This window comes from Argopecten irradians, chromosome 12 (assembly GCF_041381155.1).
Source record: "Argopecten irradians isolate NY chromosome 12, Ai_NY, whole genome shotgun sequence".
NCBI classification, from domain to species: Eukaryota; Metazoa; Mollusca; class Bivalvia; order Pectinida; family Pectinidae; genus Argopecten; species Argopecten irradians.
Genome location: NC_091145.1, coordinates 5,664,738 through 5,684,485, shown reverse-complemented (window position 1 = coordinate 5,684,485; position 19,748 = coordinate 5,664,738). Strand labels below are relative to the sequence as shown.

Here is a 19,748-nt window from a genome sequence, read left to right as displayed (position 1 = left end):
ATATCCTTGATGATATATTGATACAGACTGAGGAAAGACACATGCTGCTTTTAATATTTTTTTTTATAAAACTCAATCATACATAATTAATGTTAAAGTTTCAAGGTAAAGAATATCCACTATCCAGTTTCAAGGAATTATATATATAGTGATGGTAAAATTATATATTGACGAATTTAGAGACATGTACGAAGTATTCCAATTATCACCAATTTATAATTTAAAGTGTTTCCAGTAATAGATGTATCCTAGGCAATAATGCCACTATATTGATTTCCATTAAATACAGCATTGTATTATAATTCTTGAAAGCTCCTTAAAATCCCAAATCGCCACATTACATTTTTTCATATGAAAAAAAAAAATAATTTGAACATTTGATTCTCGAACTTTTTATTAACTTTTCCTGATCTTAAAACAGCAGAAATTTTCCAGTGATGAATATATCATAGACAAGCATATGTCATAATATCCTTGATGATATATTGATACAGACTGAGGAAAGACACATGCTGCTTTTAATATTTTGAAAATTTTGGGAAATTATATACATAATGAATCATACAAAGAAATAAATTAGAGGTTTCTAATAAATTGTTATTGTAAGTAGATTGTAAAAGTCATAATAATCAGTTAAGGGGAGATTAAAACTAAATATTTGTATTTAAGTTACCAATGATTTCATTAAACATTTAGATTTGAACAAACCAGAGTTATTTCCAATGATGAATATATCATAGACAAGCATATGTCATAATATCCTTGATGATACATTGATACAGACTGAGGGAAGTACACATTTTGCTTTTAAAATTGTTAAAATTTTGTGAAACTATATATATAATGAATCATGCAAAGTTAACAATGATTCCATTAAAAATTTAGATTTATACAAACCAGAGTTATTTCCAGTGATGAATATATCGTTGACAAGCATATGTCATAATATCCTTGATGATATATTGATGCAGACTGAGGAAATGCTATCAATGTAAAAAAAAAAAAAAAAAAAAAAACTATAAAAAACCTTATAAAATCATCACACATTATAGAGGGTGTGTTAGTTACTGTTATCTATCTGTCCTTAGCAGATCACCTTGTCTGGGCTTTCATCTCTTACACTGCTTTGAATTTCATACCTTGTTCATGGGCTCATGCATTAAGTGTGGGGTGTATACTGTTAGTCACTTACACCATGTAATGTACCAAAAGTGACACTTGTTGGTGGAAATGTTGGTCAACAATTTTGACCTTTATCTGCATGAAAGGAAAAACTTACTCATTGCGGACAGTAGCGTTATACAAGTTTCTGTACAATTTACCTTCCATTTGAATTCCTTCTTAGTACTATCTTTCCAGTGATGAATATATCACAGACAAGCATATGTCATAATATCCTTGATGATATATTGATACAGACTGAGGAAAGAATCCATTGCAGGTTTATTGAACACAAAAAAAAAGATTGAATTATTAAAAGTGTTTGGAATTAAAATGGTATAGAATGTAAATTTATGATACATGGTTATTTAGATATTGGTTTTATACAATGCTAGGTGTTTTTACATTGATTGACCTTTGTGTTTCAGATGGTTAGCGCCTCTGCTGCTACTGTTAGATCTGTATGAAAAAGTATCTGTGATATCTAGAAGGAAAGTAGATGCAGAAAAATTACTGGTACGTTTCCTCCAAGTCTCTTGAAGAAATAAATGTTTCACAAGTATTCATCTTCAGCCACAACAAATTTGATTCTCCTTTGACCTATTTTACATTGTAGATGTCATAGTACAGATAACTTTCCAATGATGAATATATCATAGACAAGCATATGTCATAATATCCTTGATGATATATTGATACAAACTGAGGAAAGCGAGTTCATTTCACATTTATATATTCGCCAAAAATAACTCCCAAAACTTGTTCCTTTTTAGTATCTGTAAAGGTCTTGTACTTTGATAAAATCCTATCGAGGATTAAGAGCTCATTGTTAGATTGATATTGACAGGCGGCCAGTCACACATGGAAGTGGTTTGATGACTCGACCGGGCGATGGTGTAAATACAGCCTCGGAAACAACAAGACAATCGACGATGCTTACCAGACGGGCGAGTCCAGCATCAGGTAATACTCCTGGCTATCACATCTGATAATAAAATATATCCTGCTCATATTACATTAAAAAAAAACCACTTTAAAAATCTGAATTCTGTTGTAAAATTGATATCAGTGAAATTACCCTTGGTTGGTCAACCAGTTTACACTAGAGAAATAAATATCCTGAATCTAATATTTATTACCGATATGAACTTTCATTGCACTCTCAGATGAAATTGTTACTAAATATAAGCACAACTAGTGACCCACCGTATGAGAGTTTTGTGGTTGTAACTTTATACCAATGTTAATTGACGTTCCCATTTGCAGGTTCCAAGCCGGCAGAAGGCGGTACACGGTTCATTTTAACACCATGATGCAGGTAAGAACATAAATTTTTCTTCATCCTTACATAGGACATTGATAATGACTCGCTGAAAATTTAATTATTTCTTTCTGTATTGGCCAGGACTCCGAATAAGATATCCCTCGATGGACTTTCTTTTCTGTGTCTTTTCTGTGATTTATTACATTAATTCTATGAATGCACCTCAAGTCCTGTCAGAGATGGGACATACTGTAAACATAGATATATTCACGAGTGATTATTTTCGAGGTGTTGTTATTTTCATGATAGATACACTTAATACCAACACCGATCATACTTGTACAAACTATTATGCATTTGGGAAATTTTCACGATTAAGCGAATTTTGCATAATTAGCGAAAATTTCCTTGACAGTATATTTCACTGGTTGAGCCCTAAAGAATTCTAAAGACAATATTTAGGAGTTGCTGCTCTGTATTATACCCTATATTGTTGTGTAGATAAATTGTTTCCATTGATAATAACCTTGTATCTCAGGTTAATGAGGAAACAGGTAATAGACGTCCAATCATGTTGACACTGCCTTCAGCAGAGGAGAAACAGCAGGCAGAACAGGGAGACAAGAAGGTTTCTAACAAGGAAGGGGAGGCCACTCAGCCTAGCCCTGTCTCTGGTACGTAACAGTCAATATCTATATAGGATAGAATCAGCTTTAGTAAACTCTTAGAGAAAATTTTATTTGTCTTCATTCTTTATAGTGTAATTGAACAAAATGGGGGGGGGAAAAAGAAAAAAAAACACGGAAGAAAGATTGGCAAATTTTGATATGTTAAAAACCAATGAAAAAAAGAAAACTAACTTCTGTTGGTCTAAGATGAATTCTTGTTTTTACAGAGAGTAAAATGGAGACGGAGCCAGTAGAGAGGAAGATCACCAGGGAGACAAAGATTGTTAATGGCTTGAATTCTGATCAAGTAACCAGTGTTATCAGGTAAGTTTGTCGGAAGATACAAATAAATCTGGAAATTCAATCAGTTCACATTTCTGGAAATTCAATCGGTTCACATTTCTAGAAATTCAATTAGTTCACATTTCTGGATATTGATAAGTTCACATTTCTGGAAATTCAATTGGTTCACATTTTTGTATATTTAATCAGTTCACATTTCTGGAATTTGATCATTTCATATTTCTGGAAATTTGATCAGCTCACGTTTCTCTTCAGTAGCAGCCAGTTGTTTGATCCTCTTGTATATTCGGGTAATGGGTTGGTGAATTCTGACAGATTTGACAATCCTATTTGATGTTCATCATGATCTTCACATTACAGATCTGTGGTAGCCCTTCTGAACATTCCGGTGGAAGCAGAAAGTCTCCATGCAGCCCTGCGCCTCATCTTACGACTGACAAGAGAACATAAATATGCTGTCTTGTTCGCTGAACTCGGAGGGCCAAAAGTGTTGCTGAATCTCACCCAAGCGTCGGCTTTCCAGGGCTTTGTTTCACTAGCCACGCTCATCTTCAGGCATATCCTAGAGGAACCTGCCTCTCTGAAATACTGTATGGAAAAGGTATAGCTCAATCTACAGCAATCTACGGCCTACTTTACATTTCACATAAAAAGGTTTTGAGTAAATAAGGAAACTTTTAGACATTTTCTTCCAGATGGAAAAAGATTTATCACATACACCTAAGAAAAAATTTCTCGACTTTTCTGTGTAATGACTAGTAGAGAAGGGCATGTTTTTGCTGAATTGTCTTGATTATGTGTAATATGGTATTGATAAAGGACCATATGTGTTTATAATATTTATTTTCTGTGGTATATTTGACAGGCCATCAAGAAGGCTACATCAGGGTCGGGCTCCAGTCTGAGTGGTGTACAACAGGGCAGTATGGGCTCTAAAGAACTACACTATGTCTTGCGTGTCCTTGGTCCTGCTGCCTGTCGTAACCCGGGCATGTTTAAAGAAGTGGCTCGCAACACATTGAGGATAGCACTCCCGCGACCTTCCAAACGTGGTAATCATATATACTTTTACTTGAAACCTACACTTTGGCAAACTGAAAAAATCTTTTACAATTTATATAATTTTTAATTGGCCCATAAATAACTCTTGCCTTTCTACTGGTATGTTTACTTAAAAAAAAAGTTTGCAGAAATTATCATAATTATGCAATACACTCTTTATGATCTTGTCAACTTTTGGTGCAAAAGTTTGCCTTCATTGGTTTTAAGGGGATAACCAACCCATGTATTAAAATCTATAGCTAATCTAAGATAATTTATGTTTATACAGATGAGGATGAGAATCGACTTTATGGTCCAAATGCTCCCCAGATTCTGAAGAGTATATCAACGAAGCAAGTTATCTCCCATAGCGTAGAATCTCCTATAAAGGAGGTGCTCTACGACCTTCTCAACTGCCTTATTGTCAAATGTAATTACAAAGAACCAGGTGAGCTTCCTAACGGATGTTGCTCTTGCCAATTGTTATATAGAAGGAAATTATGTGACATTTTAAATGAGGGTTGATCTGAGATTTATTGCGTAACGGAAAAAACAAAAAACAATTGTCCTTTATTTGCATTACTCTGTTAATATTGGTAAGATTAGTTTTGACTAACTTAAGATGCCAGAGTTCATAAAAAATCAAAATACCGGCTTCAAAGCCATGATTAAGACATTAAGAACAATTACAAATGTTCCTGTGTAAACTGTTTTTTATGAAATTTGGTTGGTAATTTAGAGAGGGGAAAAAATTATACAGAACATTTAGACATAATTTTGGTATATGTTACTTCAGCTCCTGCTGCTGCCAGTGTGGGTATGGAAGTAAAAGCTGCCCAGCCACTATCGGAGGCCATCGCAGAAATGTCTCGTGAACTCCAGGAGAGACAGGCAAACATGGTCCGCCAAAACAGCTCTGCTGAGCTCCAGGCAGAAGAAGAATCCACTGTATGCCTTTAAATGTCACTAAAATTATATATATCCATATAGCCAAAGTTAGATAAGAGATTTTGAAGGGAAAACATACCTCATATTTGGATCAAATTAAAAGTATTACTGAAGAAGTTTTGGGTTGTAAATTGCAAATTATTGCAATTTTTGCAAAGTATTGGCTCGGGATACTGCTGTATTCGAAGAAAAATAATCACATGATTATTGTGTTATGTTTCAGTGATACCATATTTGACCCAATAAGCGCCCTGGGCATTTAAAAGAAAATGGGAAAAAAATGAAAAGTTGCTTATAAGAAGAAATTATTGCAAATCTATACAGTTTTGTGTAGTTATGGTCTTTATTTAAGCCTTTGCAATTGAAATTAAGGCCTTAAAAATGGGAAGAGGTGCTTATAGGGACACAGACGCTTATTGGGTAGAATACAAACATGCAAATAAAAACTAAAAAATTCCCACTTTAAAGAGAGCTCTGTTTGGTAGATTGATAGAGTGTGTCTAAATGCTCCCATCTTTTGTTTCCAGAGTCAAACGGACCTAACTGGAGAACAAGGAGGCCAGACAAAAGATAAGGATGGCAAGTCAACTGAGGATAGTCGCAAACAAAGTCTTCTGATGCCAAAGTCACTTATCCTTCGCCTTCTGTCCGAGATGGTCAAGTCGTACGGCAGTTGTACACAACTAATCACACAGCATGTATACACTGGTGGTCAGTCTGAACTTGTGCCTGAGGTAAGTCACTAGTTGGTCAAGGAGGATCAAAGTTTGCAATGGATGGTTTTCCAAATCAGGCACCACTTTTATCTGCAGCTACACAATTTCCATTTCAAAACAAGTTCTTAACTTAGTTACTTTAAATTAAATGGAAGTTCAATCAGTGTAAGTGATGTAGATGTTGACATTGATATTGTATGGTGGTAAATTTTTGTTTACAGGAGTGTAGCGTGTTGGCGTTTGTATTGGATCACCTTCTGCCCCAGTGTCAGACATATGGAGACAGAGATTGTCCCGCGTTATCCCGAGTTTTTGTGGCCAGTATTGCATCCTGTAACAACAGACCTGATGCACAGATGGCGCTCGTGGCTGAAATCAAAAACGCTCTTCAACGGTCCCTGTGTCACCCGGAGAGCTCGGAGAAACATGTGCGTATACAGTCATTAACAAACCTCATAAGCATTATCATCGAGTCTTGTCCTAGTCCTGGACAGATGCCAAACGAGGTGTTTAAGGGCCAGCAGACGCTGATGAATAACATAGTTAAAAGCCTGCTGAAGAAGGGCGTAGTGACAGATCTGGCACGGATACCACATAGTCTAGACTTGTCCAGTCCTTATATGGCCAACACCATTAACTCAGCCCTCAAACCCCTGGAAACTCTCTCCCGTAGTGTTAACCAGCCTCTACAGAGCTTCACAGCCAAGACAAAAGGCAAGCTGGACCTGGGCGAGAGCACGTCTGGTCAGGAGTCTACAACTGAGAACACTACTACAGGTAAGAAATCATCAGTATACGGCGAGTTTACTAGCTTACGCGATAATCATATTTTACGTTTTATTGCTCTAATGATTATGAAGATGAAATGTATTTGTTTTAAGAACTTCTACAAGCTTACTATAAGCTATATCACAATCACTACACACATACATGCATTTAAAATCACAAACGGATCTTAATACTCACTAAACCACACCTATAGCCATCACAAACAAAAGACACAATCATCTGACTTCATAGACAGAGATCATGTTTGCTATTAACTGTGTGTGATCTAACATTACAGCAGCTGAAGGTGCTGCAGCCAGCCAGGCTAGAGATCTGACTATAGAAGATATCACTGACCAGTCTGAGCAGCACGGTGACCTGGAAGAAGCTGAGCCTCTCGAGGCCGAGGAACCTGAACACGACCTCGACAATCCTGATGTATGTATACACAACTAAAGGCCTAATTCTTCAGATTAAAATTTCAATTGTATATGTGCAATTTATTTGCCAATCATTCGCTCCCAAACTCATTAATTTTGATACATGTGCTATTAAATGTAAGATATAACATAGTGAACTATGTGTCTATGTACTCAACACGTAATGATCAGTGACATAGTCTTGCTTTTGAATCAGAAGTAATGATATCGCAGTCATCTTTCTGTTTGGATCGAGTTGAAAGCTGTTTGATGTTTTCTCTTTAGCCTGGCTCCCAGCTCCAGGATGTAATAGATGAACTTCTGAACAGAGACTCGAACCTGGACACTGAGAGAGAAGTCCTGGCTGATATTGTCATGGAAACAGGTAAGGTTATCTAGTTTGAAAGGGTTACTAAAGTGTGAATGAAAATAAATCTGAAGAAAAAGAAAAACTGAGGACATAAAAATATAATTGGACATTGGTACCAGTTGTATTTATAAATTCTTAGCTTAAAGAAGAAATATCTAGTATTAAAAACAAGAAAGGAGATAAATCTAAAACCTATTTCATTCCCAAAAATTATTATTGGACTGATTTATTTGTCAGAGGACATTAGCCAAGCATCCGAGCACGATGATCATGGAGAAGACGGGGACGATGAACTCATCGATGTCGAGGAAATGGACCATCACGATTCTCACATCGTCAGTCAGGAAATCTCTATAGAGGACGAGGAAGGCGATGACAATACTCACGGTCAGTTATAGAATTATTGACAAGTTTATTTACACTTACAACACATGGTAATATCCTTTAGTTCATTTTCCTCCATTAAGCTCCGAGATTGCTGCCTGCCTTAGTATAGAGATGGTCACCATCCCAGAATCACATTGTAAAGATATGGTGATGAAGCTTGTAATATACCTGTATCACCCATAGATATAATTTGCTTTGCCCTGTAATTGAAATATTTCATTTTGATTCAAAGATCAGAGGGAGAGTATTTTGATACATTGTAAGGGTGGAAACCAATGCAGGTACGGCTCCTATCAGGCCCAGTAACATTTCAAAGCAGGAAATGTTTTTCAATACCAAATAATATACTCTTTAATTCAATTCTTTCATGAATTCTTTAAGCTCTTAAGTCATTGATATGGTTTTGACTTTCAGTTGATGTACATGATGACGATTCTGCCGAGAGTGCCACAGATGGAGAGGAAGATGATAATGATGATGGTGATAACGATGATGACCAAGATGATGACGATGACGATGATGAAGAAGATGAAGAGGTGTGTAGTGTGAAAACTTAAGTAGACATGTAATGTGAAGGTTTATAAAAGCCAGTGATGAAAATATCAGTCGACATCATAAACATGATAACCGATGATATTTAATGATAGGCCTGAGGCTTTTGTTGAACCAACAAATAAGGATAATTGATATGATTAAACATCATCAATTCTGAAACAAATTTGGCGTCAAGGAACTTTAAACACATGATCAGACCCGTTTTGTGAAATTTCAAGCTAGTTCAAAACTAGGTTATTATTACATTGACTTTGAATTACACAGAAAATGATGCAATGCATCTCTGCCCAAAAATATCGGTATAGTAACTTCATACCTAACAAAATGTGATTGTCTAATGGAGTCCCTCACTGTAATTCTTGTGAAACTTAATATTAATTAGATGGTGTTTGTTTTAAAAGATGCTCCACCGCTGACAAATAGTATTTTTTCACTATCAAAAACAGGAGCAGACGATTTAGTATTTTTCGTCAGTTACAAAAGTTACTTACTTTACACCATTACCACCATTGAAAAGTTGGAGCCTCTAATTTTACTGCAAGTTAAAAATATAAAAAAAACAATTAATTGCATCCCGTAAAAATTCCGTTGCACTACATCCTATATGGAATGAAGTACTGATTGTGCATGCACCAAAGGCAAAATGAATTATCTTATATATTTTTTTGTGTTAATTAGACATATATATACACGATTTAACACCAATAATTGTTTAAATGATGAGTATCATTTATGCTCTATCGACGGTGGAGCAACTTTAACTATGATGTCCTATTAAATTAGTAAGCATCTAACAGTGTTACCTCTTATTGATGTGACGTAACTGACTATACTATGACATATTTGTTAGGGTTCTGATATGGAGGCTGAAGACGAGGATGATTATAATGATCTAGAGATTGACACTCCCGCCGGTCACCAGTTCCACGACGAAAACAACGTGTTCAATATGGATGATATGATGTTCCCTCTAGGTAACTATTACAAGTGGACTTTGTATGGAGTGATCAACACTGCATGTAAGGTTTGAATAAATTACATGCCACGAATTGGCATCTGTGGATATTATTAATCAATGGAACATTGTGTATTTTTGTGTCTGGAAAATGCATGATTGGATTTGATTGATTCTAACTGGTGTGAATTTTCTTACCATTTCTGAAAGAAATTTATTCTTTAATTTTGTTTGATAGTCATTTCCATGCAGTTGGGAACCGTTTTAGAGATCACACTTGCCAGGGTTAGAAAAAATTACTCCACCAATGGATTTTATAGCCCATAGCTCCTTTGATTGGTTGCAAGTTGTTTTCACCGAATACTAAACATTACCTAGCATAATAGACTTTGGTAAATAACAAGAGCATATCTTATCGCTTTAGTTGTATTTTCTGGTACATTGCTGGTATAGTTTAGTCTAATACATGACTTGTAGTCTGGTGGATGAGTGTGCGAAGTGTTTTGCCTGTCCCTGCACGTGTAGCAGATGTACCTGCCCGAGTGGTGTGGTGTGTTATGCTGTCTACTCTTGACTTGTAGGAAACCAGCATGTGATATTCAATCCGTTGGAGAACAACCATCCGCTGCACGGCTATTCCGGCTTACAATGTCCTATATCCATACACGACACTGATAATGGGAATGAGCTGGCAGGTAAACTTTCTCTACTGTAACGTGCTTTCACTTCGCCCCATGATCCCCGCGATATGTTGAACAGCACAGCCTCTCGGTTTCCACTACTCCTATATACTGTTTGTGTTGTGTTGTCTGACATGGACACAAAAGTCTCCTTGTACTAGTCTTGTTTTGGATTTATCTCAATTAAAAATGTAAACATCATTAAAAACTTTGATGTTGTGAAATAGACAATGTGCGAATTAAAAGCATTCTACAGTATAGAGAGGAAAGACATGGTGGAGTTTGCAATCTTACAGTTTAATTATGGTTTTCTTTCAGTACCAACAGTTGTACCTCCAGCTCCAAGTAATGTGATGGCCGCTCATCCGCTATTGACACGCCAGCCTGACTCGCATGGAGTGGTCGCGCGTATACACCGTGGAGGAAGACAGAGGGGTACATGTCGTTATAACCCCTCCACTCAGACGCTCCACGTTAATTTTCCACGACCCCCTAACCCACCCGTTATCTTACAAAGGTATATACATTAACAAGATGTTTTTTACTCAAATACATTTGTAAATATATTTTTGGCTCATTATGTAAAGCCTTTGTTTATATAAGACATCATTTCCAAATTGGTATATAATCTTCATCAATGGGTCAATTAGCTACTTATTTGTTTTATAATGATGATTTAGCAAATTTGATCACTACCTATTCGATGAAAGGATATAGTGCAAAAAAGTATATATTGACAGTATTATTTACCTTTTTTCTTGAGACCTAGATAACAGATCACTATTCACTTTGAATTACGCAATATATACACATTTTACAGTGAGACAAATGTTAAAGGCGCAAAACATATCATTACTAATGATGATGCTATTATCCTGTGACAGATTACTTGGTCCGGCGACAGCAGCCGACGTCCTACAGCTGACCAGCACCCTAACATCAGTAGCTGGCCCGACCCCTACACGTGTTGTCCTCTCCAATGATGACCTCCGCATCATGTCCAGGCCTGACGAGGATCTGTTTGAAGAGCTCTTCCAAGTAAGATATCTTATTGCATGTGTATCTATATGTCAGGGTTGTTTTTGAGAGAATGAAAATTTTCTGTTCAAATTTTTTTGTGTACCTGTGAAAAGATTTTTCTCTTTTGATAGTGAACATCTTGTGTGTTAGTGTGTTATATGGGGGGGATATAGTCTTACATTAGGAGTGGTAAGTCACTTAGCTATGTGGTCACAAGTTAAAATCCCAGTCAGGACGCTCTGGCTGTATACCGTATTTTCCGGAATATAAGCCGCTACTTTTTTCCCTGAAAATCGGGAGTGCGGCATATACACCAGTGCGACTTATCTGTGGACGAAAACCAAAATCTGACGATGTTTTTGCATTATTACGTCGTGATTCACATGTGAAAATCGTAAGTTTTACTCGCCAGTTTTGTAAAGTTATACATCGAACAAATCACTGTAAAAGTGTTTTAAAGATAAAATATGCAATGAAAATATATTAAAGATGAAAATGATTACTATAATAAAGATAAAAATAATAACGTACCAGATACATGTTCAATCGTAAAATTGTTTAATTCATGGAAAATCGGCCGACTGAAGCGTGGTTGTTTACAGTCACAACACAATGGCGGACTGATTTCGCTATCGATTTGCTGCAGGATTGTTACCAAGAAAATAATAACTAAAACGTCAAAAACCATCAAATATCAAACAATAAGTTAAATATATTATTTGAATATTATGTGAGTGAAAGAAATGTCCGCAAAAAGGGAAAAAACAATCTTCTGAATGACTGCTAGATATAACTTGCACACGTGTTACACACGGTCAACATGTGTATATCTAAGAATCCTGTCGCTGTGATTTCAATGAAATAATCGGCAGTCAAGTTTATACGTGTGAATTACATGTAATATAAAACATTATAGCGATGTTAAAAAGCATCAAACAGTCGTACAAAACATCATTTAATCGATCTCTGCAGCGGCAAACACCACGAGGTCATAATCCGGAAGTTTACAAAAATAAGGCTTCGGTGAAATGCATCATGGGATATCTACTGTAGTTGACAAACAGTGAGAGAACACTCTAAACGAAGTCGATTGATACAGTAACTCTTTACACAAAGATACATTTAATACACAAAATATATCAAGAAAGAAATTCTTATGCATACTGAAGAAAGTATTACCGGCGTACTGAAATATGAGCGAGAGTAAGCATGAACTCGAACTTGCACACGTGTTACACATATGTCGGTCAACAGGGGAATTTCCCGGAATCCTGTCGCCGTGATATCAATGAAATAATCTGCAATCGAGTTCACACACGAAAATCACATGTAATTTAGAACATTATTACGAGTGCAAACATCGCACAGTGATATTAAAATCATTTAACCGATCTCTATAGCGGCAAACACCACGAAATCATATCCGGAAGTTTACAAAAATAAGGCTTTGGTGAATTGCATCATGGGATGGCAAGTTGACAGAGAACACTCTAAACGAAGTCAATTTTAGGTTAATGATGCAAGTCTTGATAATACAGTAATCCTTTACACATTTACTACAAAATAGATATAAAATAAAATCTTATGCATACTGAAGAAAGTATTTTAACCGGCATGTTGAAATATGAGAGAGTAAGCGTGAATTCGTACGGCCGCCATTAGGGCTGCCGCGATACGGCAGAAGCGTACCACGATATATTGCGATACACAACAACTGTATTGTGATATGTATTGCAATATTTTGACCTTAACATATGTGTTGTCTATTTTGTATATATTCCATAATAAAAAGTTTTACATCGATTTGAACCATGTTGTTGAGTAACAAAAATGTTCAAATGTGTTCTTGTTTTAAAAAAATAAGAGTCTGTTTGTGAAAACGCTAGGCTAACTGTTACAGACGATCGTAACCTAATAATGCAATAACTAAACATGATAGTGTCTGCAAATATTTACACTTTTGAACCTAAATGATGAACAAATTTACGTACAATTGTCCTGGCAAAATAAGCTTACGATCGTGATTAAACTTCAAAGGGCTGACCGGCTTGCAGTGTTGTTTTGACACGTGTAGGAAATCGAAAATGGCGGCGGACGATGAAGCCTGAAAAAGCTGGCAAAATCCCTGCAGCCATGTATTCACCGGGCCTTAAATGTGTTTAGAGAATTAGATATTCCGGTATTGTTGATTGATGGAGCGAATCAGCTTGATAATATTTCAGAAACTAGCCTAATGTCATATTGTTTATATTCAACGTCATGCAAATGTTTGAATCATTTGAACATTATACACGTTAGTTACAAACATTTGACCGACATCTGAATCGAATGAAAACGAAAGGGATACCCACATGGCTTCATATTATCGGAAAGGAAAACAAATACAACTTGCTGGTTTTGTTTTAATGACAGGACGTTTTAATTATATCAAATTAATGAAATTATGATACTAAGAAAATATATCGTAAAAAACCGGTACAGGTAAACTGTATCGCGGTACAATATTTTTTGGTGGTGTATTGCAATACCCCAATATACCGGTGAACCGCGGCAGCCCTAGCCGCCATGTTTGTTTACACACACAAGAAGTCTTACGTAATGGCAGAGTAAACAACGAATAGAAACATGACCAAATCAATTTTGCTAAAGATATTTACATCATTGTGAGTTTTATTTGTTATACATTTACAGATTAAGTTTACAGACAGTTTTCGTGATTCTAATCGATTGATAAGCATTACCGTACTTCATTAGAGATCGATTGTATACACAGAGGGTTGCGTGGGTGCATGGGCCTAACTTTTGGTTGCGGCTTATGTAACGGTGCGTCTTATGCGTGTACAAAACCTGAAAAAATCGTAAAAAAGGCCTCTGCGGCTTGGACACAGGTGCGACTTATTGTCCGGAAAATACGGTACTCCCCTGTGTTGTGTATATTGTTAGTTAGGAAAGATTTGAGACTTCTTTGTAACATTGGAATATAAACTTGTGTGATAGGAGCCGTACCCAGACAGCAACGCCGCAGGTACAGGTGTACTGACTTACATTCCTTCTACGCTGACCAGGTGGACAGAGGAAGCTAAAGTGTTGGATGGGGACAGCATTAACGACTGTATGACAGGTAAGTCATGCACAGGTGTGATATCACAAAAAAGTTCTATCTTCTTACTAATATTGATGTTTCTGTGATGTTGATCTGGAAATACTGAACATTGATATGATGACTCAGGAAATATCCATGGTATTGGACTTGTATATCAACCTAATCAAAGTTCTTTAGTCCATTGAGTTTATATAGGATGGTCTACATCTTCATTCCTTGTGGAGTTTGGTGTCTGTATTTTGAAATTTCTTTCGAGATTACAAAAAAACATTGGAGAATAGTATCTGTATTTCAAAATTTCTTTGATCGTGTAATCTATCTCAGATGACCTTCACCTTTTGATGATGAATTTTCAAATTAATCCATGTCACTTTGTGTTTACAACCTGACAGTGTTGAAGCCAGAAATCATGGAAGTTCTAGAGCAACACAGAGATGAAGAGGTGTCTGAACGCCGGGAAAAACGTAAGAAAGCTGCTGAGGAGGAGGCTGCAGCCAAGAAAGAGAAGGAACAGAATGGTAAAGGGTCATCTGATGGCTGGGCATCGCCACAGAAGATGGAGGTAAGTGTCATCACACTGATAAAGTATCAATATCATCATAAAAGTCTGTCAAAAGGGAGTAAAATATCAGAAATTTTTGTGGAGAAAAAAGATGTTTCATGTTTGAGACTAATTTTACAGCAAAATTTAATAGTTTTAAGTCGTATGCCAATTTAAATATGGTAAAATATTTGAATAGGTTCTTATGGTGAATTTGCTATCATTGCATCTTACTGCATGAATGGATCTGTGTTGTCTTCTGACAGTTCATGGTTGTTTAAGCCAGAGAATATACAAGAAATGCATTGTTTGTAGGTGTCTCTAGACGGAGTGACGGCACCCAGCTCGTCGAGTATTGTTAGCAGTACTACCACCACCCCTCACACCAGTGCAGGCTTGTTAAGTACCGCTCTGTCGGATTCAAACCAGGACGCAAATGGTCGACAAATAAGTAAGTAACTTGTTCTCAAGCTCTGGCAAATATTTAGCAAACTATGTTTTGGGTGTCGCCATTAGAATTGGGGGAGGGAGCATATTGTGTTATTTATATGTCTGCTTATATTCTATCCAATTATTGCATATTGTCCATCTCTGATGATTAGAGGGCAGGAGCATTTATAAAGTACATAACATTTACTTTTAACAACTGAAATATTTCTGTCATTGTTTTACAGGTGCTTCAGAGGCTGCTGCGGCAGCTGAGTTGATTGCTACAGAAATGGCCGAGGGTATTCTGTCAACTGCCACACCATCAGAACCTGCGTCTCGGCCTGCTGATGGCCTGCTGTCTACAGCTACACCATCTGTGATGTCTACCTTCCTTACTCCAGAGAACCCCATCCCTCTCACTACCCCGGCCGCACCGATACCCAGGTAAATCATCAGTAGATCGTAAAACAGTCATGGTTACCAACAAATAATAATGTATCCTGACAAAATTATTACAAATTTCTACAATATTTGATCTCTAAAATGAAAATTCCGTTGCCATTTCATGTGGCTTAGAAAATGTGTATATTTACATGAATTTGTGGTTTAGAATTGAGTCTATAAAAGCTATTATGTCTATGTAATCAGGCAAAGAGTAACCAACGATGGTCGACTGAATCTGGCTTCCCTGCTCCTCAGTGATCAAGACCCCACTCCAGCCTCCCGGAGAACTGGTGTGTCTTCGTTTGGGGGGCTAGGGGAGATAACTGCACCGCTGGTTGGTAGCCAGCCTGTTCCTGTTGTACCTGCTGCACCAACAGAGGGCAGTATCACTCCGGAGGAGGTATCTGGGATCAGTAGCTCTGGAGCAGTCACAGTCCAATCTTCAGGTAGGAATACTATCTTCACAAGAACCGAAAGGCAGGGCCTAGTAGATTAGATTTTACAAAGGTGTTAGTACTCATAATCAAGTGATATGAACTAAGAATTTATGTAAATAATTACATGATATTAGGACCAGGAGCACTTGATGATGATAATCAGTAGTCTGAATGTTTGTGACTGAACAAACTTAATCACTCTAATTTTTTTCTCTGAAAGTGCTGCAGAAAATGTTGCTAATCAAAACTATTGTGATGTCTAGTTTTATGATAACATGTATTTAGCTAAATTCCTTTTCAATCAGACAGGCCTAAATTGGACATTGTCATTTCAAACTTAATTTCTGTGAGTTTAAATAATATTCCTGTATACTGGAATAGCTTGAAAATTTGAATTTGACATTTCATACACTAATGAATGATTATACCTTTGATTGAAGGGAAATTGAATTGGTACTGGTTCTTCTGAATTTATTGTGATGAGCTTTGGAAATAATGTTGTGACTCAAAGGCAATTAGCTTCACTAGCCAAGGGTATTCAGTACGATGCTCTCCCTGAAACCCTTGGCGGATCTTATACAAAATTCAAATTTCTACACTGCGCCGCCTGCTTGAAAGATACTTGTATAATACCAATAGATCTCCAGTATTGATAAACATTTATGAGGTATATGATTATGATTTTTGTTACAATATCTACCTGTTAGGTATTTAGAATTAATTGCACTTGATGATGATCTGCAGAGTCTGAATAGTTTATGACTGAACAAATTTAATCACTCTAATTTTTTTCTCTGAAAGTGCCTATCAATATCAACTAGAATAGCCTGGAATATTTAGAATTGTTTGACCTCTTGCCTTGGATCTTTGGTATTTATTGTTTCACCATTTTTCAGCGAGTTCGGAAGAGTTAGCGGGGTCCGGCCCAGAGATTCTGCCCACCACATCCTCTCCTGTCATCAATCATCCGGCCGCCCAATCCCTCGACTCGGGTCTCCGCAGCTTTCTCATGGATGGTACTCCTATGTATGTTTCACTTCGATAATTAAACATTCACATTCAGAGATATATAGAGCCCATACTAATCAATTAGTCAGGAGTTCCACTTCGATAATTAAACATTGATATTCAGATATATATACGACCCGTACTAATCAATCAGTTCAGAGTTCCACTTTGATTATATGACCCGTACTAATCCATCAGTCTAGCATTGTACAATGTTTCACATGAAATTGGTCTGAGGAGTATTACTGTCAACTTTCTGAACCCCTTTGATGATTTCAACAAAGCAAAGAAAAAAAATTCCTTTGGTTGATAAAAAGAATACAAAAAAACCCCCAAGAAAACTGAATTGTGAACATAATTACATTGTCCACATCATTTCCTCTTAATGCTGTATGTACAATATGTTTCCTTCAATGTATGTTCTTGTGTTTATGTAGGTCATCAGGGTTGGATGGTGCCAGTGGGATGGCTGATGTCACTACTTCCACATCCACACAGCTTGGTTCCAATGCTCCTTTACTACCGAGCAGCATCCTCCGCTCCCTGGACCCCGGTTCGATCCCCCTCCCTCCTTTGGCCACAGAAGGTGGTGGATTGACAGCCACAGACATGATGAGAGGTACACTGCCATCAACGTGGACTATTCCCACTTCTACCACCAATACTGCACCGACGTTGGGCTCGGCTGGATCAGCGGAGGGACCGTCCTCATCATCACGCAGTGCCTCAGGTATGTTAGCAGCTCTAGAATGGGTTGGTAGACAAGGCTTAAGGTAACAGTAACAGCTAAGGTCATGCAAGGATGACCCCGCGTATATGAAGGTCTACATGTTTTAGAAGGATGCTGTATATATTCCTGTTGTGTCTGCCAAGTCGGATTAAATTTCATGTGTAATTTTGGGTCATTTACATCTTGCAGACGTTTCTCATTACCTGTATAACATGAACATTTGTGGCTTGGAAAATAAAAATTATTTTGTGTCTAGAAATATTGATGGTGACACAAAACGTAAGTATTATAGCTTTAGTGGAGATATTGCCTTACACAGCGTTCTTGGTATAACTGATCGTTTCTGTGTTCTAGATCCTTCTGTTCCTGATGGGGTCGATCCATCGTTTTTGGCTGCTCTTCCTGACAATATACGCCAAGAAGTAATCGCAGAACAGCTTCGTCTACAGCGCATTCAGCAGAGTGCACGGGAGCAGGCTCAGAGTGCTTCTAGCTCTGGAACCATGGAGGTCAACCCTGAGTTTCTGGCTGCTTTGCCTCCAAACATACAAGAAGAGGTAAGCAGCGCATGTCATACTATTTGAAATGAAAGACGAGTTTGTCTTTTGGAAAAATTCAAGACAATAAACATATCCCTTGTTAATGGGAAAGTCAACCTGGTTCTGGTTTGAAAAAATCCTTTTTTCGCCTTGATGTTTGTTATCCTATCATCAACCAATTTTGTTGTATATTGTTATAATCAGCAATGCTATATCCCCGAATCTGGGGCAATAAATATTTTGACATTATGACATGGTTTATGTTTGTTGTAGGTACTGGCCCAACAGAGAACAGAACAAGCCCGTCTTCAGGCCCAGAATGCTCCAGCCCAGCCTGGTACAGATACTCCAGTGGATCCAGCTAGTTTCCTAGCAACCCTTCCCTCATCCCTACGGCAACAAGTCCTCGCTGATATGGATGATACCATGGTTGCTGTTCTGCCACCTGACCTGGCTGCTGAAGCCCAATCACTGCGGCGTGAGCTTGAGGATCGACATCGACGACTTATGCAAGATCGTTTGTTTGCCCAGGCAGGCGCTGGCTCTCTCTCCGCCATCCTTCGACACTCAGGTAAAATTTCTTAGAAATGCTGTTTTAGCTTGTTATTTTCATAGGTTAATATTTCATGTCATCATTACATGTATTTTCAACATAATCGCAAATAAATTTATTCTCAATCAAGGACTTTTAATGATAAAAGATGTACTAAAAAGCCTAAAATCTGATAAATTGTTATGAGGTAAATTATGAATCTATATTCTGGGCTTGTTACAATCTGCCTCTTAGGTATTTTGAAATACATGCACTTGATGATGATCTGAAGAGTCTGAATTGTTTATGACTGAACAAATTTAATCACTCTAATTTTTTTCTCTGAAAGTGCCTATCAATATGTGTTGATACAAATACATTGTAATGTATTGAGTTATCAGGAGTTTGTTTTAAGGTCAGTTTAAAGTGATTTTATTATTTTAGTATTGACACCACACTGGTATTATTAGATTAAGTTAGATATAAAATGGATGTCTAAAATGATGTATACAAGGTCATAGGTCATGGTAGGATATTGTTAGTTAGCCATAGTTAAAAAAATGGACCGACTACAAAAAACTGTCAAAAAAAAAAAAAATGCCAAAATCTTGCTATCTTGATATGTATAATCATACCTAAGGCATGCAGACAGTGAAGGACAACTTTTAATTTTCATATTGTATCCCGCAAGCATGAATTTAATGTGTTCAATGGTGACTTTTTCACGTTG

General features: G+C 37.0%; 1 protein-coding gene across 2 annotated transcripts in view; it reads left to right on the top strand.

Moving 5' to 3' along the window:
• LOC138336811 (E3 ubiquitin-protein ligase HUWE1-like) overlaps positions 1 to 19,748 on the top strand; it is a 62,067-nt gene that overhangs the window by 27,251 nt on the left and 15,068 nt on the right. The window contains exons 39-66 of one of the 2 annotated variants that reach the window (XM_069286403.1): positions 1,590 to 1,677; positions 2,009 to 2,124; positions 2,428 to 2,479; positions 2,964 to 3,099; positions 3,321 to 3,417; positions 3,757 to 3,997; positions 4,262 to 4,448; positions 4,727 to 4,885; positions 5,234 to 5,385; positions 5,913 to 6,119; positions 6,323 to 6,878; positions 7,168 to 7,307; positions 7,574 to 7,673; positions 7,896 to 8,045; positions 8,460 to 8,581; positions 9,451 to 9,574; positions 10,137 to 10,250; positions 10,554 to 10,752; positions 11,120 to 11,273; positions 14,253 to 14,376; positions 14,751 to 14,920; positions 15,215 to 15,350; positions 15,574 to 15,772; positions 15,977 to 16,218; positions 17,106 to 17,235; positions 17,655 to 17,947; positions 18,302 to 18,504; positions 18,760 to 19,057. In XM_069286403.1, the coding sequence (XP_069142504.1) occupies positions 1,590 to 1,677; positions 2,009 to 2,124; positions 2,428 to 2,479; positions 2,964 to 3,099; positions 3,321 to 3,417; positions 3,757 to 3,997; positions 4,262 to 4,448; positions 4,727 to 4,885; positions 5,234 to 5,385; positions 5,913 to 6,119; positions 6,323 to 6,878; positions 7,168 to 7,307; positions 7,574 to 7,673; positions 7,896 to 8,045; positions 8,460 to 8,581; positions 9,451 to 9,574; positions 10,137 to 10,250; positions 10,554 to 10,752; positions 11,120 to 11,273; positions 14,253 to 14,376; positions 14,751 to 14,920; positions 15,215 to 15,350; positions 15,574 to 15,772; positions 15,977 to 16,218; positions 17,106 to 17,235; positions 17,655 to 17,947; positions 18,302 to 18,504; positions 18,760 to 19,057 (4,889 nt within the window). The remainder of the gene's footprint in view (positions 1 to 1,589; positions 1,678 to 2,008; positions 2,125 to 2,427; positions 2,480 to 2,963; positions 3,100 to 3,320; positions 3,418 to 3,756; positions 3,998 to 4,261; positions 4,449 to 4,726; positions 4,886 to 5,233; positions 5,386 to 5,912; positions 6,120 to 6,322; positions 6,879 to 7,167; positions 7,308 to 7,573; positions 7,674 to 7,895; positions 8,046 to 8,459; positions 8,582 to 9,450; positions 9,575 to 10,136; positions 10,251 to 10,553; positions 10,753 to 11,119; positions 11,274 to 14,252; positions 14,377 to 14,750; positions 14,921 to 15,214; positions 15,351 to 15,573; positions 15,773 to 15,976; positions 16,219 to 17,105; positions 17,236 to 17,654; positions 17,948 to 18,301; positions 18,505 to 18,759; positions 19,058 to 19,748) is intronic. The other variant, XM_069286404.1, reaches the window with a different exon arrangement.